Here is a 22089-nt window from a genome sequence, read left to right as displayed (position 1 = left end):
AGGCCGAGGCGAGAGAGATGAAAGGACGAAGGCAGGTTCGCGCTCGAAGCAAAGTAAGGCAAGGTGTCTATAGTGCCAGGTGCGATAGTGGATGTGTGTATATGCAGTGTGTGTGTCTCTCGACGTGCGCTTATCCGTAAGGCATTATCGTTACGTCTGCCGATGGTGAGTGGTAGAGAAGAGGTCGTGGCCGTGGCTGATCGTGGTGCATTTGGAGTCGGAGAAGCTGGGTTGGGCCCGGGGAGGGGACAACTGATCAGACTGGGTCGGAGCCTGTGGAGAAAAGTGACAATGAGGAGGAACTTGGGAGGTTGGTGCTACTCAATGCTGGCTGGGGCTGGGCTGACGCTTTAGGGTCTGCTAAGGATACAGTGGATAAGTGGCTGAAGAACTGCCAACACAGGTGCTTGCATAAAATAATAGCACAGCCGTGACAGACCTGCAATGCAAGCCAGGTACCTACGTACATGACGAAATTGCTTAATGTACCATAGCGGCCGCAATCTGCTGTTGAGATACTTTGTCTTTCTTCCGTCTCCGCAACCAGCTGCTGCACAGACGGACAAAGCCTGTGATGCTATGATGAGAATCTTAACTTATAGTGTAGGCTTGCAACCTAAGTGGGTTATTTTCTTATTCTTGTTGGCTATCTATGTACTATACTTGGAAGCTAGCTGCATTGCTTCAATCGCCCGAGTCGCTGACACAACTCGACGAGGTTTCAAACAGCCACACACAGCCTGATTTAGTCAGGTCAAGTCCATAAATTCCGACTACATCATGCTGCGACTATCGAGCTGTCACGATACTCTGACCCATTGTCCCCTATCCTATTCCCTATGCCCCGTTCCTGAGCGTTCGCAATTTGCCGTCCGAATCCGTTGTAAGCTTGTCCTCACTGGTTGCTGCCCACCTGGCCTCGGCTGAAGACTCCTGGAAACAGCTTGGGGTCTTGCCCTGATGTATGGGCATTAGCCGGCCATGACCCTTCTATGGAAGGTGTAAGGCTGGCAGGAGAAGCGACCACATCGTTCTCGGGAACCGCCACATTACCAACATTGCCAACATTGCCTGGCCAAGCCGCCTTCTCATTTCGCTCATCAGAGGCAGTAGCAGCGGCGAGCTCGCTACCCGTGTTGGTGTGTTCGCGGAGTACCGCCGACTGGTGTCCGCCAATGATGCTTTGGGCCACGCTCTGTTGGTCAGCCGTAACAGTGGAATCAGACGACCCCTTGGCGCCATAGGCGATGTACTTGTGAAGCCTGCCATCTAGGTTAGCATAATTCACTTAATATACATGTCTGCCGTGGAACTTACATATCACGCTCCTCCCTTAGGGTTTGGTATCTGAACTCTTCTCGGCGATCTGGGACGTTCGTCTTCACCATAGCATTGCCTGCTTTGCCAGGGAGCTTGTATTTGGGCCCCAGCCACTGTTCCTTGATCGCACTCTCAAAACCACTCTGCTTGACAGAATTCTTTGCAAGCTCGCACATGTCCACCGGGCTCAACTTGTAGATCTGAGCGGCCACAGCGTACTCTTCCATGAGTGGTTCTTTAGTAAAGGCGAATTGCAGCGGATCATCTGTTGAGAGAGACACGTTCAGACCGCGGCGGAAGTATTGGTAGAACGGGTTTCTTTCGTAGGCGAGGAACAACGCGTTGTTGCTCAACGGCGACATGGCAATACCGATCTGCTCAAGGTAGAAAATGTATTGCAAGAGCGGAACCTTGCGCAGTAACAAGCCGTGGCTAATGCTGTGGCAACAGAGGAGAGCCACAGCAAGGTGTTCGCTGTCGCCGGCTTCACCACAGTGTGGCCGCATCACGAATGTGTTAAACCCCCGGCGTTTTCTTAGCGCGTTGAGCGACGACATATTGGCGAACAGATAGTAAATCCAGTAGCTGTACGGAGGGTTCTGCTTCGAATCCCACACCTTGGGAACTGGAAACTTTTTGAATAGACGCCTTTCCACCTTACTCTCATCGTCGACGCTGTCGAAACCAATAACCCTTTGTAGGAAGATGTGAAGCTTTGGATGGCTCGAAGGGTCCCTTGACACCTCGAATAGAGGTTCGAAGACGTTCTTCACCACTTGCTCAAACGTGTCCATGAGACCGCTCGCCTTGTACACATCGTACAAGCGCGGGATCTGAATTAGCCAGCGGACATTGTGAGAGAAGAGTTTGTTGTCCACGACCCAGGCGGCGAGCTTGTCCCACTCGTCGAGCGATTTACCGTAGATGGAAATCCGCCATTCTACCATCTGGTACTTGCTCGACTCAAGGTCGGCAATGACCTCTTTGGTGATTTCGGCCAAGTACAGTCCGTTGATAAAGTTGTCCGTCTTGAGAAATATTGTCCGAAGGCGAGACTCGCCAATTGGGTTGTACTTGAGATTGAACTTATCGAATCTGTGAAAGGAATCGGTGTGCGCCTTTGGAACTTTATTAGCAGTTGCGTTTGCAGGCCCTGCATTAGCCTTTGCTTCGAGGGGCAGACTTACATGCATATCCAAGGTATCGATAGAAAGGTCGTATGCGGTGAGGTTGATACTTTGGAACACCTCTGCCAGGGTAAGATGGCGATCGTCGCGGTAAAGCACAACCTCATCGGGGCACTTCTTCATCTTGCTCTTGATGAAACGCAGAAGATGTTTCTGGTTCATGCAGGCAGAGTGGTGAACGTGAGTGTCGACTTTGCGCACATTATAAAAGTCTCTGTGGGGAACCTTCTTGCTGTCCGCCGTCTCCTGGTACTCGTTGAGTAGCGCGTACAGGTTAAACTTGCCCTCAAGATACTGAAGGCGACGGAAAGCAAAGCTCTTGCTAGGACCATCCGATGAAATACTTAGGATCTGGTCAAGATCCATGTAAAATTCACGGATAGTAGGAACCATAATGATAGGGTTCCCGCTGGCCTCGGCCGCTTCATCCTCAAAGACTTGGTACACACCACTGTCGTCGAGCTTGAACCTTGTATTGTCGGCCGAGGGAAGGGGTAAGAGATCGTCCATATCAAAATCCTCGCCAATGTCTTGGCCAGGCTTTCGCTTCTTGGCCGTTGGCTTCGATTCAACGCCAGGTGCCTGGCGGCCCGCGAGGTCATCAGCGGCAGGGGGCAACACCATGCTACCGGTCAGGCTGTTGGACGTGCTGGCGTGGTGCTCGCCGGGGGCGACGGCTCTTGCGTGCTCTGCTCCCCAGGCTGGCTGGGGCGGAGGTGGATAAATTGACCAGGACGGATCATCCCGAGGATTGTCGTCCGGCCCCTGAAGTGATAGCCCAATATACCTCTCTCGAAGGTCCATAATGCTCTGAATATTCTTGGAAATGGCACTGAGCTCAGCCGTGATGTGTGGGTCCGTGTCCGAGAAGGCGGCTACACCAAGGGCAGGATGATTCGGGGCGCGGACATTGGAACCAGTGTTGTGATCCAAGCCCACATTAGCAGCTGGGCCACGATTCCCAAGCGGTTCGGGGCCATCTCGAAAAGGATGGTCCCGAGGGGGCAGGAAGCTCTCCAAGTCAGTAGTTTGGTCAAGCCGCTGTTGAGTCAGATCCGGCAGCATCGCGCCCTCATGTGCCGCGGCCTTTACCTTCGATATGGTCCTTTCTTTGGCCAATGGGGACGAATCCACAGGGTACTCGAGGTCTCGAGGGCCGGCAGGGATATCACGATGCTCGGAGCCAACAATTACGGGGCTGCCGTGAGGGGGCGTGGAGTGGCCCTGAGACCACACACCACTGCCTGTCTTTAGCTGGCCGATTTGGCTCCGCTGGTAGAAAAGTTTGGCGTCTGTCTGGCTCATCTGGCGCTCCGCAACAGGATCATAAAAGGCGGTCCGCGTGGGAAGGTCACGGGGAAGCATGCCATCTTGCAGACCAGCTAAGTCGTGTTGCTGTCCATGGGAGGACAAAGGGTCCACATCTGACGGCAGGGCGTCGTCCTTGGTTTGCCCTTCTGACCCCTCGGAACCTGTGTCACCTCGGGAGACTTTGGCAGCCAGTTCCCCGTCGGAATCGGTGTCCACGTCATGAAGCGAGAATGTGGTTCCTTGCTTAGGAGAGGTTGAGGCGGATGTTGGATCTTTTCAAAGAACTCATGTGTCTGAAGTAGAGACGTACCGTCAGTATGTGCACGAAGCTGGGCAATATATGACAGACTCGACGGTCGCAGTTCGGAAAGACGAGCAGCAACTTACCAGCGTGAAACAAAACCACCACGTCGGTTTGGGGAAGAGTCTTCAAAAGGGCACATACCAGCCATGTCGATAATCTAGCCTTTGGACCCTGCCGTACAGTGCTGTAGAGCTCTTCCCCCCAAAAAAGAAGAAAAGCTAAAGCAAACATCCGTGAATGACGGCGGCAGAATTATGTGATAAGATCTTGGCCTATCGCTATCGTAATGTCGCTTAATCGCATAAAAGCAGGATACCTGTGGGATGCCAGTTGGTTAAGGGGAGGGGTAGCGGTTAGCTCCGACCTCCGTCAACGTAGTCACGGCGGGGTCCTAAAACAGTGGAATGGACCGGCAGTACGTATACGAGGCTCACTCACGAGGTGCAAAGCACCCCGTTGCCATTGCTACCCACAAATCATTGAGACTCTCTTAAGTATAGACCATGAAAACGAAGCCAGTTTTACGGGTCAACCGGGACTTGCTATTCTAAGTTCTCAGTCTACCACAGTGGTCCAAGAGAAATGCGGTAATTCATCTATTATGGTCGATGAAGGCGTCTCTATGCATGCCTTACAGCTCTATTTCGTATCTGAGCCCTTATGCACTCTCGAGGTCTTGGCCCTGGAATCTAATGAGTAGAGTCCACCCGCACCAAACACGACGATCGCCCCAAGCAGCGTTCCCACAGCTAGCCGGTTGCCAAAGAGCCATATACTCAGGAGTAGACTGACTAATTTGCGAATGTTCAACACAATGGTAACGGTCAGTGCCGAAGACACGGCCGCTAGAAGATTGACACCCCTGATACACGCATACTGGGTAAGAACGTTCGTTGCGAGGTAGGCAAGCTGGCTCGGGACGTGCAATCCAGCTGTTTCCCCTTCAGTATTTTTGCCTAAGCCAAGGCCGGGAAGATGTGCCAAGGCAGGTAACGATAATGGCGGGCTGCTGGCCAACCGTTGGAATTGACGTATAAGCGACGGCGCAAATGGGAGGAAAAGGGGCAGAGATAGCAAGTGCGAGTAGAACAAGTTCTCTCTCCACTGAGGCCCGTATTTTTTGTATGTCTCCTCGGTATATAGGCCCATGATGGCAGAGAGAACCTGTGCCACGAAGAGGATGATAAGTCCTGTTCCAAAGGCGGGTCTATCGCTTCTACCGGCGGTATTTGAAGAGTCCTATTGTAATTTCTATCGTTAGCGTGCCTTATTTCGCCCAAGTAATGCCACTTGCCTTGGATTGTGCGTCCGACCAAGCTGCGGTGATAACACCAAAGGTCAGGAGAATGACAGCCAAGATCTGAATGCGGGAGTATTTCTTTCCATAAAGAGTCCCAGCAATCATTGTCGTAATGCTTCCACCAGAGCGGAGAATGATATGAACGGGGACTGAGATGTCGTAGCTGAAGGCGTGGTTGTTCAGCACGTTGATACTGAAGAACAGCACAATGTTGATGATCCAGCGGCGCAAAGGAACCTTGTTTTCTTGCAGAAAGAACGGGGGTCGCGATCGGTCAAATTGAGAGAAGTATCCAGTGACGGCCACGAAGAGGAATTGGACAAAGGTCAAGAGAGTTCCTACACGCGGGGCTGATGAGCAGGCCGTCACAAACGGGCAAAATAAGTAAATAAACGTACCACTCGCGGGTTCGACTCTGTGTAGAAAAGGTTCGCTTAGCAACCGAAGGCACACCCGGATAATTCTTAGCACTCACTTGATAATGGCTTCCAAGGCGTATACCTGGGCACGGCAAGGTCAGCACATCTGCCGCTTGGATAGTGAGAAGGGACCAAGTCGGCTAACATTTGAGCAACATCCACCGAAGATCAGGCCCAGCATGACACCAACGGCAATCCATTGGGCAGAGAGGCCCGCGATAATGCGACCAGCGGCTTGCATGGGTTTCTCGGTCGATGCACATTCGTTCATGGCGGTTCCGTTGGAGTCGTCGGTGATGATCTTCTCGTCATCGTGGCCTCGGGTGGTGGTTTCCATCTTCTCCGAGGAGAGCGGTGAGATGCCTTTCGGCTGACCGCGTCTTCGTGTAGTCGCCAGGGAGGACATTGAGGCTGTCGAAGCCTAGGGGTACGGACGGAACCAGTTGTAAGGATTGAATTTTTTTCTATTTTGGGTTTAAAGTGAAAAGGTAGTAATTGGTACGGCGTGTTCGGGACAGGGAGACTTAACGCAACTAAGTCAGAGGGTGGCCAATGACAGCGGCACAACCAACCGAAGCTGGCTGCGCTTGGGCCTACCAATTTGACTTGTGTTGCGTTTGGGGCGAGCTTCTTGTCCCAGATGTGATTTATACGAGATGGTATTCGGTTCAAGCCTGGAGAAATAGTAAATCCATTTGTGCAGCTACTTCCTGCCCTAAACAACCAGGCCAAGCTGTTCCGTAGTACGGTGTTTCTGCTGAAGCTACACTTCTCGTTTGAAAAGCGTACAGATTGACCCGAGCTGTATCCTGAGATGGCCGAAGGACAGCTATGTGACGCCGCGGATAAACCACTGGTTGATAAGATAAGGAAATGGCCGTTCCATGGCCGTATGGACACAAATACGGCAGGGGTGAGTTGATTACCCTTATGATATCATCCCCCATAGCCGATATTATAATAGAGGGGAAGTATTCACCAAAAGTGAAGTCCCGTAGTAGGGGGATTGAACATTGATTAACTAACAGGGGTAATCAACTTCGGCCTGGTACCATCGTACTTTCATGCCAAGATAGGTACCTACCTAGGTACCTTGAGAAGGTCGATATTCTGGCTTCAAACTGCGTAGGCCTAGACCCCCCACCTTGCCAGCTTCTCTCCTATCTGTTGCCACTTCCATACCTTGTCCGGCTTTGCCCATCTACCTAGAAAGCGGACGAGATGGGCAAAGGGTGGTTAGTCCTTGGAGGCATTTTCTGAGCCAGCCGCGCCTTCACTTGACAGCACATGGACACAGATCATCCAAGTGTGAGAATTCCGTTGCCTCAATTTTGCTGTAGAAATCAGGGAGGCATCACCCACCGCGCTACGGTTGGCGGGTCCATCTATCTGTAGTGCTTCTTTCATGACTTCCACTACCACTTTACTCATTCCGCTCTCCCCCCAAGCACTTTCTGATGGCCCTGGCACCCAGCAGGATCCTTTCTGCCGCTGGCGTCGCCTCCCAGTTCCAGTCCTAGAGGCAGGAGATGAGGCGATCGTAGCAATCGGCCACAGCTGTGACGTGAATCGTACACAGCTAGTCCCATTGACCAAATTCATCTTGTCGTTAGAAATCGACGCCTACGATCTACACTTGTTCGACTGCCCTGCAGCGCTGGCTGCGTGCCGCCTATAAGCGTCCCCACACAGCTTAGCCCTCCATTGTTTTGGCCCTTTGCCGACTTTATAGTGCAGAAAAAACAAACAACTGTGCCAAAGAGGTGAAAACATTAGCTCCTATTGTTTTGGCGATGACGTGAATGATAAATGGGTTGTGGGGCGGGGAGTTCTTACGTTGTTCGTCGCCGCAATCGCAATGCTATCCTCAAATGGATGCCAGCTCATGTGGAGGATCTTCTTGTTGAAATCAATCTGGTCGGCATCAGTTTCCTTGCGCATTCTTTGGCCCTGGCCGCCAGCTCCGGCAGCAGGGCTACCAGCACGAGAACCTCCCTTCTTGCCGCCATTGGTTGCGGTTGGGCTGGTGGATGAATTAATGGGCGTCGGTACGCCGACCTTTTTGGCCTTGAAGGCAGACTTGTCGGCCTGTAGCACCACCTCAACTTCTTTCTCCGGATCCGATGGGTAGATCATGAAGTTGTTGTTGTAGCTGCCAGTCATGACGTTCTTGGCGTCTCCTGAGAAGACAACTTCAAACTTGTCGAAGATACTGTCGTTCTCGTACGTGTCGCAGAGACGAGGACGCAGGTGTTCATGGATGGGAATTGTCTTGACCGGCTGGCGCTCCATGTTGATATCCCAAATCTTCACCGTCAGATAGTCACGAGACAGAATGTAGCGGCCGTCGTAAGAAAAGCGAACGTCCGAGATTGACGAGATGATTTCGGAGAAGAATGACCTCGAAGATGGGTCTTCTTCTTGTTCGAAGACTGCAACGTGTCAGATTATGTTGACTGTGAGTAACGGGGGGGGGGGGGGGGGGGGGGACGCAGCACGTACGCTTTGCGTGACTGTCACACAGAGCGCTCTGGCGCATATCGGCAAGCTTGATGGTGCCTTTGGAGCTGGCGTACATGAACCAATTGCAGCTTAGTGGGTGGAATTCGGCGGCAGTTATCACCTCGGTCAGCTCCTCCATGTTGGCCGGTTTGATGTCGACAATGTTGAAGCTCTGGTCCTGAATGTTGAGGTTCCACAAGTTGATACGGAGGTCATCGCTGCTGATAAATGTCTCGCCATCGCTATTGACTGATATACTGTTGATGTGGTAGGCATGGGCATTGGCATAAGTCCGGCGGGGCACGGCGGCGACAACGGTGTCGTGGTGGGTGAGGCGGGGCATAATGAGGTCCTCGGCATTCTTAAAGCGATGCGCAGGCGACTGTTTCGGAGCGCCTCCTCCACCGGCGAGGTTTGCGGGAGTCAGATCGTCAGATAAGTTGTTCTCAGCCACGACCTTGAGCGACTTCTCAAAGACCTTCCATAACTTGATCGTCTTGTCATTTGTTGAGAGCAGGTAGTGGGATGCATTCTGTCGGCGGCACCACTTGATCTTGTTGATCTTTTCCTCTATTTCCAAAGACTTCAGGTAGTCGAATTCGGGCTCGTGGGACTGAAACTCCGTGTGGAACTTGTACTCGCATGTCTTTTTCTGTTCGATGTCATCAGCAAGAGCTGTGCAGCATGCATCCGCCGTATATTGACGGAACAGATCCAACTTACCGTCTCGTTCCGTTCGAAGAGCACGACCCGACCACCTTTGTCTCCCGTCGCTAGGTAGTTGCCCGTGTGATCGAACTCGACCGTCGAGATGATGTCAGCTAGAGAAGATGTCAGATACTCGCAGCTCGAAATGGGCACGCAACGGAGTCTCGCCTAAGGTGACGGGGGCAGCAGCGACAGACAAAGCTGTAGGGTTGATTACTGACCTTCAGTGATGTCCTCCACGTCGCCCTTGTCTCCAAAGCACCTATTGCGTCGCGTGAGCACTCGGTCAAGCATGGGTGGGGCGGCAGCCAAGTTGGCCATGGAAAGAAAACATGGAATAGGCTGGCGGGCACATACTGGGTGAACTTCCACGTAGGGGAATTCGTGTCACTGTCCACCATGATTGCTGACCAGCTCTGGAATGGTTAAAAGATGGACTTGTAGATGTTGAGATGGGCGAAGGAAGAAGCGAGGTGGCGGGGCACGGAGAGAACGAGGGGCAAGCTTTAGTTGTACGGCGGAAAGGAAGCTATCTTTCAGCACGGGACGAGGTGGATAGGGCTGGAATGAGCCACACGAGGATCGTAGTTCGAGAGGCGTAACGGCTGTGGTGTTGAAGGGTAGCTGGGGCGATGTGCGCAGTCGACGTAAAAACACGCAGGCGAACGGAGGAGAGAGGGCGAGGGGCGATTGCGGCGACGTATAGGTTGCCAAGGGCTTTCTTGTTTCCTTTGTGATAAGGTAGGTCCGGCGGGTCGAAGTTGACGGAGAAGAGGGGGAAAGGGAGACCCTTGGGTCGAGGAGATGAATGGACTCCTTGACGGCGAAGAAGCGTATATGTCCGCGTGTGCAGGATTTGGAGAATGTGTCTAAGGATTGCAAAAGACAAGTAGTTCGTCGGATGCAGCGACGGGAGGGTTTTGGCGGCGATCTGGGGATGTTGGTCGGGAGTCGCACGGTATTTTCTTCGGAGGAGGGGGGTATCGCGGCGCGGGTAGCGGGCAGACCAGATACAGGGTGTAGGAATGCGCAAGGTTGAGGTTGGGGGGGGGTATGTGTGAGAGAGTGGGAAAGTGGTGCGGTGATGGATGTGACAGAAAGAGGTGACGCTAGGAAGGTCGATGAATGGGTATTGCTCTGACCGATGGGCTGCCTGCCCTGCTGCTTGCTGTCTCTGGTGTGCTCTGCTTGCTGCGCTCGTTGTGTATTACTGTGTGCACTACCTAGGTAGGTGGTGGGTAGTGTGCGCGGTGCCGTATTGGGACCCGGTCTGGGTCTGGGTCTGACTGGGGCTGGAAGCGGGATGGGAGTAAGGTGGGAATAGACGCCGCCGTCAAGGCAAGGCAGGTGGTGAGCGAGTGAGGGTGCTTGCGTCAGAAAGGGCAGAAGAAGGTACCGTCAGTAGCCAGCTTAGGTAACGCAGCTGAGGCAGGTAGGTTAGAGGAGTAAAATAATTAAGTGATGTGTGAAGTCGTTTGCAACTGTTGGGCCCTGCCTTGAGGTACCTACCTACCTAGGTAGTTATACATTAATTATGTGCTGCCGGGATCTCGATACGTACAGTAGTGCCTTGCTATACCAATCTTGCCCAAATTTTTGAGGCCTTCATCGGAAACACTAAGCAACGTGGAATACAACACTTTTTGATATTTGACGAACTCTTGCTGTACCAAGAGCGGGGGTTAAGGGCCTGGGTTCCGGAATCGTCCAGCAGGTGACCCAAGCATGATGAGGGGTGCTGGGCGTACCGATCGCATCCACAAATCTGAAGCTTGAGCTGCGCTACCCGACCAAGCTGGTCTCGCTCCTGCCTTCCCGCGTTTACACATCAAATATCATAACGACAAGCCCGTGAAGAACAAAACACAGAGCTAACTCATGGTATCGGGTTGGGGAAGAACCCGGACGGCACAAAAAGTCGACAACAGCAGGGTTCGAACCTACGCGGCCGAAGCCACCAGATGGGGAGAGTTTAAATTCAAGTCTGGCTCCTTAACCACTCGGACATGTTGCCCTTCGAATCCACGTGGAGTGCGGCTTGGGTGTGTCAAGATGGTGGCATCACCCCGCTGCTTGCTAACGCATCTTCCACTCGCCGCCGGTATGTATGTATAGGCTCAGTTATATACATCGTACTTACATATGCCAAAAGGTCTGGAGCAGTGCTGTGCAGGCCAACCGCTGTTTCTGGCAGTGTAAGAAACCTTTCCGGGGCAAGAATCAATCTTCAAAACCCTTCAAAGCCTGCGCGATTCTTTTTGAGGCCTGAGTGGCTTCGGGCTCTGGTATCTCTGAATTCTTTTGTATTGATATCAATGCCCCATGGTATTGACATCGCCTTGCGTAGGCAGATATCCTAAGAACGCAAGTGAGATTTTGTTGAGAACACGTTTTTCACATCTGTTCCGCTGCTTCTTCCTCCCTTTCAGCCATTAAGTATGTTCCTCCGGGATTAGGTCATACTTAACAATCGAGCAACATGACGAGATCATTGTTCACGCACTATTGAATCTGTGCTGAGAAATTTGGCATGTGCTGCCAACGTGTGTTGGATCGATCCCCCTCGTTCAACATAGCAATTCGCTGCGAGTCTCCCAGCCAAATGGAGCAGCCGGCGGTCAACCTATCGCCCTGTGTTCTGTTCGGGCCCGCTCGGATACTTTCCAGCGAATATGTACAGTTCACAAGCAGGAACCTCGGTTTCCTGACACTCCTCCGGCTGAGCCACCGGCTTACCCAACTAAACTTTGCCAATTAATCACCACAGCGTCCTTTATTGGAATCATTCTCAACCTTGCTTGCTCTGAAAACAAGAAACTCAGTGCTTCATACCGCCTATCTCATGAATCAACGTAGTAGCCACGACGTCGATCCAAAGTTCAAAGGCAAGGACAAGGAAGCTTCTGCTGCTGTGCCTGCTGGTGCTGGGGTCCACAGCGAAAGCAACAATCGATCCCTTCGGGGAGACGACGATTCGCAATCCGGGCCTTCGTTTGCAAATCGCCTCGCGACATCGGCAGCCAGCCTTTCTCGCGCCGCCCTAGAAGGCCGCCCTAATGCTGAGGCTATTCGGAACGCGGCTGCTGCAAAGGCGTACGCGCAGGCCGAAGCCAGCACCAGCTCAAACCAAGGCTCTGTAAATAGAGACCAGGCTGCTACCTATCGTGGCGGAGATAATTACGATACTGGTATTGGGTCCGCATTCTCATCATCAAGACACTCAACCACAGCTGGCGAACAACAGTACGAGGGCTTCAAGGGAGCTCAACCAGCGCTTGACATCTCGGTCCAGTTACAGATACCAGATGAAGCTCAGCACGGCCTCGCTGGTTCAACGAACACTTCGCACAACTCTCATTTCTTGAGAATCCGGTCTGATGTCAACGAACAAGAAGCTAGGGACGGCCAGCAAGTCATTGATCTGCTGACTGCCCCAGATGAGTTGGACGATTTGGAAGCCATTGACAACCTCCACAGCTTCGTTTCACTGCGTGAAGAAGAGTCGCTAAGAAAGGCGCTCTTTAGCGGTAGCGGCGATGGCCCCGCCTCCAACTGGACTACCCTCCTCGACTTCCAACCCAATTTCCTTCAAGAAGGCAACATAGCCGAGTTGCTACAGCACTTTGGCGTCACCGATCCGCAGCAAGCCAAAGCTATGTGGATAGACAGTTGGGCCGACGTGCTTGCCACCTACACAGACCAAGTCTGGGGCGACCTCGGCTTCCTTGCCCGAGAAGCGCAGAAAGAAATCAATGAGGCGCGTGAGCAGGGGACAGCGACAACTGCAGACCCCGGCGGGATGCAGGCACTTCGACGGCTACAACAGATTCTAGCGCATGTCCGGGGCCGTTAGTCCATCTCGAGATCATGAACCGGAAGAGGAACCCAGTGGTGTGAGGGCTGGGGTTGCTGTGTCAACTACCCTTTATCCAATGACATCATGCGATTGCACCTTTTTGCTGCCCACTTGGCCAGCAAAGCCCAGCCACCTCATCCATTTTGGGCCCCTCTTGGCCTAACTAATCCGAGAGACAGGGAAAGGATTCGTGTGCATTGCACGCAACCCACCAAAAAGACGTGGGCGGGGTTGGTCGTCTTACTTCTTGTACGCACTTGCGCAGCAGGATAATGGTCCACGAATAACGAACAGGGAAGAGGGAAGCAAGTTGACAATTGAGGCCTGGTCATCGATTTGACCAGTTGGGAACCGAATAAAAATATCACTGCTATAGTTCCGAGCCCCTCTCTCCTTCTCCTTCTACTCCTCCTTTTTTTCTCTTCTTCTCCTCCTCCGCCTACTACTTGTTGTGCTTGCTGTGCTGCTGCTTCTGCTGCTGCTGCTGCTGCTGCTGCTGCTGCTGCTGCTTATCATCCTAAACCGGTTTCACGGCTAGGCTGCTCTGGACAATATACCCATCACCCGGCATCCGTCGGCTTCCATTCCCAAAGGAGGCATCACGCTCCTGTAGCACAATTTTGAAGTCGCCCAGGCGACGCTGCTTTGTTTCGAGCTACGCGGCGAGGTATGAAAAGGACCGTTTATCGAAACTCGCTGGCTTGGATCTGCATCATTGGACTAGGGGAACCATGAGGTTATCACGGTGGACGATACGCTTCGTACACCTTTCAGCGACAGGCTCGTTCTTTACAGTCGCAGAGCTGACCCCAACGCCAGCTCAAACTAGAGCGCCGACCCCGACCACGGCATATGTAGCAGGCGGGTCGCCGCTGCAACTATTCAGGCGTCAAGACTGCCCGGCTGGCACTTCTATGTGTTCAGGCTCGCTCGGCTCGAGCTTCGAGGGCGTCTGCTGCGCAATAGGGCAGCTCTGCGAACTCGACGACAACAACCGGCCAGCATGCTGTCCTGAAGGGTATGGATGAACCGGGTAGACAGTCTCACGTCACGGTATGAGAGAAGCTAACACATGACTGGACATTGTAGAGCTGTATGCACCGGCACGGCTCCGACAACAGCGCCCAGCGCTCCCACGGCCGTCTCATACGTGCCAAATGAATATTTCCCATTCCCGTACATCGCAACATCTCTCGACCGCGGCCAGTGCTCCTCGGCCGTCAGTCAGTGCTCTCGGAATTACCAGAGCTGTGTCACCCAACTTGACGGAAATTCCGGCTTCGGAGTCACCGTTATTGTTCCTGGCGGAGGTGGCACGACAGTCGCTGCCACCCGGCCTGATGTCGGTACGTCGGCCACCCCTATCTGCTCCAGCCTCAGCTCTCGCGCCTGCTACGGCCTGGAGAACGACCAGTGCTCGCAATCAACAACGGTCAATGGCGTTGTCATAAACGCTGCATCACGTCCGACGGCGGCGTGCATGGCTGGTGTCGCTGCTGGCGTGGGAGTCGCCATCTTCCGCGCCATACAATGAGATGGAATATCATGATGGGAATCTGCCCCAGTTGCTCTGTGCGGATATCTGACTGTTATATACCACGTGGGCGGAGTTTGATATGAAGGGTGCCGGCAAGCTTTCCATCGCGCTCACACAAATCAGCCGACCTATGGTCATCTCATTGCTCATTTCTGTCGTCGTGCGTATTTCAACCAACAAGATTGCTTGCTTTTCACGAGACGTAATCGGCCCAGCCTTCAAGGGTGTCGCTTACAGCTTCCAACATGCGGCTGAAGAAGAACAGGCTGATGAAGGAAAGACCGGCAATTACGGCGAAACAGATCCAGTGCGTCTTGGGAGTGTAATGCTCCACGACGTCGGGAATCTCGAAGGAGAAGTAGCTGGTCATAATAGTTATGGGCAGGAAGAAGACGCTTAGTTTGGCGAGGAGGGTTGCACTCCTGCTCAAGCGGGCAGTGGCTTGCGAGTCCTTTTGGGCGGTAAGGCTGAAATACTGTAACCTAGTAAGCGTCGATGGCAACTAATCAGGATGGCCCAATGTCTTGGGAGCAGCTTACCATGTCTGACAAGGCCTTTTGCTCTTCCAAGCACCCTTGGATCGTGTTAAGCATCAAGAGTCGCAGTCTGTCCCTGAGGCGTTCAAAGCGACTTCTTGCTGATGAGGATATATTGACCTCGCCATACAGGCTTTCTAGGAGCTCAGAATCATCACAACGGCCCTCTTGATATGCATCAAGCGATCGGGGCCAGCAGATGCGTCGAATAAGATGTTTGTAGCTTTCAAAAGATGGTGCAGTTGGCGTAGTTCCTTGCTCAACTGGTGCAAAAACTTAACGACATCGTCCGTCTTGGCTTTGCTTCTTCGGTTCTGTAGAAGTCAAAATCAGTATGCTTACCTCCAGAGGGCATGGCAAAGCAGCAGAGTCTTTCTCTTCTCCTACCGACCTCCCGAAAACCTGATCGCTCTGTTGGGCCGCACATCAGCTTATTGGCGGATGGTGTAATATGCTTGGTTCCCACTTACCAACTGTTCAAGACGGAGCTTGGAAGCCTCCAACACGGGCGTGGCTGAAGAATATTCTCAAACAAGTAGTAAAACAGATTGCTTGAGCCTTCATATGCCGTATCGCTTTGAGGTTCCGTCTCAGTCATCGCTTGCCTGACTCGCTTGAACGAGACGAGCCTATGGCTAAAGTCTGTTACACCGTGCTTCGAGAGCTTGGAGAGAACACTGAGAGTGTTGGATCGCATGCTCCGCAGTTCGTCTCTGGCCCAGTCATCCCTTTCCAGATGCTCTGTCGGCGGCGTCTCGTGGAACGACACAACGACGGCTAAGACAGTGGTTATCTTGTCACAAGTTTCACCAGAAAACATAGGGTATAGAATCGCATTTATGACGTACAGTCAGAGCAGAGGGTAAGCCAGGACCAGTGCCATGGTGGCAACACTCTCGGGGGCTCTTCGTTGTCACGGCCTGAAGGTCGACGGTGTAACCAGTTGGCGCCAATACAAAGAACTGCCTCAAATTAGACGCCTACAATAGTCACGTCCCTGTGAATACCCACATTGCTTCCCTCGGTCGATCGATGTGTAGTTGACCGTCTCCTTGATCATTTGGTAAATCTCGAGGTTCTCTGAGCTCTGTGATGTAGCCCGAGCTGACGGCTGTACTTTATTTTCGTTGCACATCGACACTGATTCGATATCGTTTGGCTTGGACAACTGTTTCTTACCGGATTTTGGCAAAGATAGCAAAGGGGGGGGGGGCCATCATTATGGCTTGTAGTCGCTGAGAGAAGCCATAGCGGTTACCAATCTGCTGTACGGTCGAGGTTTGAGTGCTTGGAGACCAAATGTTAATCCAGCGTATCGTGCCCTCGGGGGCCTTCTGGCCAAGGAGTACCCCGAAGTCTTCGGATCTTAGATTAAACGCGATCCTCGACTCATGAAAGTTGAACTCGACTACAAAGTTGGTAGCCTTGTCACTAGCAGCTTCTGCCTTGACGCGGGCGTAGACATCCTCGTCGTCGACGTCTTCGAACCTGTCCTCCAGGCCTACAGGTGATTTCGACGCCATTTATCCAGGCACTCGAAACGAGTCTGTAGACGTAGTGGTATCAAAACTTCGCGCGCGTGCACAGCAAATTTGTAAGTTTGGAGACGGGACATCGATTTGGGGTAGGCAGCCTCACGGGCAAAAGTTACGTCTGATATCGGGGAGGCAGTCTGGAACTGGCACTTCAATATGTACTTGAAGCAGGCTCGAAAGGATTTGGGACAAGGTATCATGCGAGGGCATGCAACTAAGCCCGTTGTCAAGGCTGGTAAGATTGCGTTCGGTTGGTTCGCAGCGGCTACACCCGCCAGCACCTAATTTTGCAAGGTTGGAACGACAACATGCAGTTCGGAACAGGGATCTGCAAACGAACCGTTTGTCTACCCTATGAAGAGTTACCCCACAAGTGTACCCAGGAACGCTCATAGACATTACGAGTCAGCTAGGGAATGCGTGATCTCTCCCATGCAATTATTTCGAAATATATGATAAGCATATGCATGGTGTCTGTTGTCTTGCTAGATAAACCCTTGGCCTATTGTGAGGCATGTCCCTCGAGCTTGGTCCAGCCGTGGATTTCCGCCTCTAAACCAACCCTTCTAACACACCGACATATCGCCAGAGTCGTGGTGTTGTTTCTTTAGCTCCTTCAGGTGCGAATTGTCCACTTTCCTCCATTCTCATGATACCCTCTTAGATCGACATATCTCCTTGCCCGTGGTTGGCGACACGCCATATTACGTAGCTCCGCCGCCCCTTGAACTGCAGGCACTGTATGCCAAGAGCCTGCTTAGGCTCGTCCCAAGAGAATCCTCCTGGTTGTCTTTCCCATTTTGTGGGTGGGTCACCTTTGGATACTCTAAAGCGAGTCGGAGAAACCCACGGGTGACGTTCTCGGCTTCTTCAAGCCGGGCCTCGTCTTGGACATCTAATTTGACATATGCCGCTCCGAGGTCCTCATTTCGAGCCAGGAGAAGTGTAATTGCTTCGGCTCGCTCTACCACAGTGGCCTCGACCCCATTCAGAGCTGCACACCTACTCCCAAAACTTGACATGCTTTTTCCGGGCATCAGTTGGTATAGAAAGACCACCTGGTCTTCCATATGCTCCGCCTCGAGGTCAAGGCGGACATTCATGTGTGCGAGAAACATCTCTGGTCGGCCCTTGAGATAGCCACCTTCAAAAATATCATGGCAGTGCGTTGCAATGAGAATTTTGGGGGTCTGTGAGCTGAGAGTAGTAAAATGATCGATGAGGGCGGCCATGAGCCCGGACTCATCATCGGCAGCTGTTCCTTTGCCAAACTCGTCGATGGCAACCAGAGTACGGCGGGTTGTACATCTTAGTAAAAATGAGATCTGCCTCAAATCAGTACCAAAAGAGCTCTCTGTCAGCGATACGCTTTCTCGTGCCGAGATGCTGGTCAAGATCTGGTCAGTGATGCCGATGGTGGCGTCATCAGCAGGCACAAAACTCCCTATATGAGCAAGGTAAACAATCAGAGCAACCTGCTTGATGTACACACTCTTCCCAGAATGATTGGGCCCTGTGACGACGAGCATGCTGACTCCCGGACCCTTATTCGCCGATGATACCGCCCGTGTTTCGAAGTCATTTTCGGAGCCGCCAACAAGATGGCAATCATTAGGAATGAATGCCGGTACGGTCAACTCTTGGAGCGGATGCCGGCCTCTCCGAATTGATAAAACATTGTCAGTTGTCATCTTTGGACTCGTCCAACCATACTTGAGCGCCCCCTTTGCCAAGGCCACCAAACAGTCAAGTTCGCCGCACGCTTCAGACGCGCAACTGAGCGTAGAAGCGCACTTGAGAACCTGACAGGCTAGACTGTGCAGGATCTCGACTTCCAGATCTACGAAAAGCTCAGCAATATGCGCATAATGCGGGAAAAGGCTGTCCACAGACCAACAATTCTGCTGTAAGTGTCGCCGATTTGAGCGTCTAACTCCAACATGCTTTTGTTCTTATAGTATACGTTTCCGTTGGCAACGAAGCGTTGTTCCCAACGGTCATTGTCTAGTCCTTGCCCTTCATAACCTGACTCGCCTGTGTCGCGAAGCAAAGGCACCACCGTGAGGAACCCTAGTTGAGGCCAGAAGATGCAACCGGTCACGTACTTTCGGGCCCACTCTGGAAGCTCACGGGCCAGTGATATGCTAACCTCACTCAGAAACGAGTCCAGTCCATGGTATGTTTGCTTGAGCTTGTCAAGCTTGGGATTAACGTTCCATTTAACGGAAATGCGCGAGCTTGCCTTGGTTTCTTCGAAGTCGACAGTCGACCCAACTAGTTCTCCAATACTTTTGATTGTAGCCACAGGGATAGCTGCGATGATCTATATGAGCATGTTAGCCAGAAAACTGGTGATTGGATTTCCAACGTGGGTTACCTGTCGAAAAATCGCCACCTCGCGCCAGTGTCGTAGTTCAAGAACCGCCTCTCTGAGCCGCAACACAAACAGCGAAAACTTAGCCAAGCTCCACCACACGCCACGCTCGACCGATGTGCTATTGGCGGGTGATTCTGCGCCCCTTTGCAACTGAGCCAATGTTTTTTTGATGTCCATGCCCTTTTTCAAGGTCTGCGTAATGTCCTCAAGAGCTGTCTCGTTACCGGGTTGCAGGAGCACTGATATTGCATTGTGCCTTGCTCGAATAATGTCGATGTTGACTAGCGGGCGTAGAAACAGCTGCCTGAGCTCTGCCCTCCCCTGGGGCGTGCCAGCAAGCGGATGGAAAATACCATAGAGGGACAAACTCTCTTTCAACCCAGCGGCCGCCGTACCCGTACCTGACATTAGATTATTGGGATGCAGCTCTGACTGGAACACTTGGAGGGACGATAGTGTATCGGCGTTGACAAACATGAAGTCAGCCAGCGTGAACATTCGAAGTGAGGTGATGAAGGCTCCTCCTGGACCGCCCGAACCTTGCTCCACGCTTTGCAGGCGTACGGTTTCACATAGAAGGGCACCAGCACATCCAATCTAATTTCTGTGAGCGCTTGAATACGATTGTGTCTTTCAATTCATGACAGCCTACCGACAAGATGCTATCAAGGTCAATGAAGGACCCTAGACGCATGGTTCGGAAGGCTTGGCACTGTTCCCAGGAGTCACCGTGGGATATCGGATTGCCTGCAGCCGTCACGAGGGCGTGCTCCGGGTAGATCACTGACAGGCTGGCCAGCTTGTCCAGGGAGGCTGCATGACTGAACTCGTTTGAACTGAGTAAGCGAAGGATGTAGTGTTCTGTCTCGAAACCTGGAAAAGGATACCATCAGCGCTCGTGCTAAAGCCTGCCAGGAAACCAGCCCACCTTGGTCCACTGAACTCCTGCGCTGTTCAAGAAATTGAACCACTGCATCTGGTGTTTTAAGAGGTAGTAAAACTACCGTGGGCTGGACATGAATCAAGATTGCTTCGACAAGTTGCAGTGGTTCGGCAAACGGCATGTCTCGAAGCAGGAAGAGATTGCCTTCGTCAGAGTTGTAGTAAGCGCAACCAAGCTCGCTCTTTTCTCTAATGGCGATTGCGACGATGACTTTGTTCCTCCGCTCAACGTGAGCGGCGGCTTGTCCATTGGTGACTGAATGCTCCCGAAGTTCGCTCGATACCGTGTGCGGGAGCCCATCACGAGACAAGTACCGAGCCGGCGTAGAAAACACGCGATAGCTGCTAGCAGGCAGTGTCAATCGATTCGCTCCGTCAATTGGATGTCGTCGATTCTCTGAAACTTCACTGTTCTCTGCTCCAGATATCGAGTCTGTCTGCATTATGGGCGAATTCTGATGGGTACCATTGGGGGTTGAGAAGATGGGTGAAGTGGGTGTTGGACCGATGAGACTCGAAGTGCCTCGAGTCCCGCGAGATGCACGAGCAAAGCGGCCTCTTGAGCGAGAAGGAGTCCTTGAGCTCCTCGCCGATATGCTTCCTGGGGTGTCCCACAAGCTCCTTTGTGAAGCGCCCCCCAGGCTACGGCTTGAGCCTCCCCTGGAATGAGGTCGAGTCCGCCAAGACCCAAAGTTGACTCTGCTTTGTCCCGACATGCCGAGGTATAAGACGGGCGAAGTGTATCTACAAGACCGGTTAGAAGGGCCGAGCTGAGAGATAAGGCGTTTCTAACCCGTTCGAAGGGAGATGAATAGAACAAACCAAAGCCAGGTGAGGACGAACGGTTGGATGAACTCAGGCCGGGTGTTGGAAGACTAACTCCGGAGACAGGTACCAGCCTTACACCAGAAGCTCTTGCCTGTGAAGTCAATCTGTACCAACGACCGTCTTGGTAGGTGCTATGCCTATGGCAATGACCTACCTGTCTGGGCCAGCGTACCTGCCTCGGAAGAGAAGAAGAGGAGGAGGCAGGGGGCAGGTGTCGAATACTTTCGACAAAACAGCAGTTGCAGACAGGTTCGAGAGACCGGGAAACCAAAAGATATGACCCGACCACACCAACAGTTCGTGCCCGTAGCTTAGGGCCATACACAGGTTTCGGTGTTCGGACTCAGCATGCGACGACTATTCGGCAGTCCACACTGCATCATCGACTATGCGACTTCACCAAAGAGTCTGGAGAAGCCTGCAGCAAGCAAGATGCGATTGACTTATGGAGCAACGGATTGGGTGACTGGGGATATTGTCCATAGCAAACTAGGTACCTGCTAGGTAGTACTAATCTACCAAGCCCAAGGCTTTCCTGATACAACAAGATGCTCAAAGACCGGACGGAAATGATCAGACAGAAGAAAGACAAAGTGACCCGTCTCAGGTCCAGGTTCTTCCGTCTCCTTTACGAGGTTATCTGCTAAGAAAACTGCTTTACTGAAGAAACACAGGCGAAGGCTATATCGAGGAGACATACCAGTGACCTTAGACCCATGTTGGATGATTCTCCGTAGCAGTCTGCGAGGGCCGACGGATTTTCGTAAAAATGTTGCGCAGTCGCCGTCCAGCTGCGAGCCCTTACGACAACAGGTAAGCCGTGAAGAGAATCATGCACCAAGACCTAGCTATACGGTATTGTATTGGGGTGACTATAACGCATAGTGTCTCTCTCCTCGAGCGGTCGTTGTCTTGACTTCAGTGTGGAGTGACCACATTCCTCATCTTCTCGCCAGACTTGACCCAGTTGGCGAAATCGCGTCTCTGTTTCCGAACGTCGACGAAGCCCGGTCGGCTCTCAAGAATGCGGAACGGATTGCCAATATAATCCTTCTCCACCTCCCCGTTGCCTGCTAGGAACCCTACCTCCCCCTCTCTCTCGATCTTACCAGCCCATACCCGCCATTGAATCGGTCGGAGGTTCGGAGCGCCCAGTACAAGACCAAGAATGATGACCACCGTCGCTACAGCTGTTTCGATGGTGATATCTGCCGGTAACGACGTGGTAGCGGCCGGTGTGGATGTTGCTAGGGGCGACGCGGCTCGGAAGGACTGAAGCACGGAATGCTCTTGTGCCGAGTAGCAGCTAGATTATCAGCCGGAGGTTAGTATGGCCGGTCGTTGTTGTGCCGTGGCGGCAGGACTTACGCGTGACCAAGCAGCAGCAGACCAATGGCCGTGATGGAGCGCGAAATCCAGGTCATGGT

The 22089-nt window shown here is 52.6% G+C and overlaps 7 protein-coding genes and 1 non-coding gene across 8 annotated transcripts; 1 reads left to right on the top strand and 7 right to left on the bottom strand.

The window, feature by feature from the left end:
- Positions 1–895: 895 nt before the first annotated feature.
- LY79DRAFT_506985 (AMP deaminase) lies at positions 896–3872 on the bottom strand (the record flags this gene model as incomplete). Its single annotated transcript, XM_060553775.1, has 3 exons — positions 896–1262; positions 1318–2438; positions 2508–3872. The coding sequence occupies 3 exons, from the start codon at positions 3870–3872 to the stop codon at positions 896–898; spliced, it is 2853 nt and encodes a 950-aa protein (XP_060418832.1).
- A 665-nt stretch (positions 3873–4537) lies between these two features.
- On the bottom strand, positions 4538–6322 carry LY79DRAFT_540217 (NST UDP-N-acetylglucosamine transporter). The gene is made up of 5 exons (XM_060556850.1): positions 5987–6322; positions 5898–5923; positions 5821–5837; positions 5417–5760; positions 4538–5361 (listed from the first exon to the last, which is right to left on the bottom strand). Exons 1-5 carry the CDS (start codon positions 6245–6247, stop codon positions 4762–4764), a joined length of 1248 nt encoding a protein of 415 aa, XP_060418831.1. The 5' UTR covers positions 6248–6322; the 3' UTR covers positions 4538–4761.
- Positions 6323–7177: 855 nt separating this feature from the next.
- On the bottom strand, positions 7178–9655 carry LY79DRAFT_328435 (protein phosphatase PP2A regulatory subunit B). The gene is made up of 6 exons (XM_060552479.1): positions 9409–9655; positions 9273–9313; positions 9067–9164; positions 8344–8995; positions 7678–8273; positions 7178–7591 (listed from the first exon to the last, which is right to left on the bottom strand). The coding sequence occupies exons 1-6, from the start codon at positions 9450–9452 to the stop codon at positions 7568–7570; spliced, it is 1455 nt and encodes a 484-aa protein (XP_060418830.1). The 5' UTR covers positions 9453–9655; the 3' UTR covers positions 7178–7567.
- Positions 9656–10970: 1315 nt separating this feature from the next.
- Positions 10971–11065, bottom strand: LY79DRAFT_t40. Its single transcript has one exon. It is a non-coding gene; the product is annotated as a tRNA-Ser (tRNA).
- A 465-nt stretch (positions 11066–11530) lies between these two features.
- LY79DRAFT_587176 (uncharacterized protein) lies at positions 11531–12904 on the top strand (the record flags this gene model as incomplete). Its single annotated transcript, XM_060560740.1, has 2 exons — positions 11531–11544; positions 11908–12904. The coding sequence occupies 2 exons, from the start codon at positions 11531–11533 to the stop codon at positions 12902–12904; spliced, it is 1011 nt and encodes a 336-aa protein (XP_060418829.1).
- Positions 12905–14637: 1733 nt separating this feature from the next.
- On the bottom strand, positions 14638–16503 carry LY79DRAFT_587175 (ADP-ribosylation factor; the record flags this gene model as incomplete). The annotated part of the gene is made up of 7 exons (XM_060560739.1): positions 14638–14919; positions 14984–15117; positions 15245–15294; positions 15514–15757; positions 15829–15900; positions 15992–16154; positions 16330–16503. The coding sequence occupies 7 exons, from the start codon at positions 16501–16503 to the stop codon at positions 14638–14640; spliced, it is 1119 nt and encodes a 372-aa protein (XP_060418828.1).
- Positions 16504–17219: 716 nt separating this feature from the next.
- LY79DRAFT_587174 (muts domain V) lies at positions 17220–19586 on the bottom strand (the record flags this gene model as incomplete). Its single annotated transcript, XM_060560738.1, has 4 exons — positions 17220–18355; positions 18409–18828; positions 18865–19489; positions 19545–19586. 4 exons carry the CDS (start codon positions 19584–19586, stop codon positions 17220–17222), a joined length of 2223 nt encoding a protein of 740 aa, XP_060418827.1.
- A 1994-nt stretch (positions 19587–21580) lies between these two features.
- LY79DRAFT_666385 (transmembrane protein 32) lies at positions 21581–22086 on the bottom strand (the record flags this gene model as incomplete). Its single annotated transcript, XM_060563216.1, has 2 exons — positions 21581–21968; positions 22031–22086. The coding sequence occupies 2 exons, from the start codon at positions 22084–22086 to the stop codon at positions 21581–21583; spliced, it is 444 nt and encodes a 147-aa protein (XP_060418826.1).
- Between the last annotated feature and the right edge of the window lie 3 nt (positions 22087–22089).

Source organism: Colletotrichum navitas (genome assembly GCF_030913465.1).
Source record: "Colletotrichum navitas strain CBS 125086 chromosome Unknown LY79scaffold_6, whole genome shotgun sequence".
Classification (NCBI taxonomy): domain Eukaryota; kingdom Fungi; phylum Ascomycota; class Sordariomycetes; order Glomerellales; family Glomerellaceae; genus Colletotrichum; species Colletotrichum navitas.
Note: the sequence above shows the minus strand (reverse complement) of the source record. Positions and strands in the feature narration are given on the sequence as shown.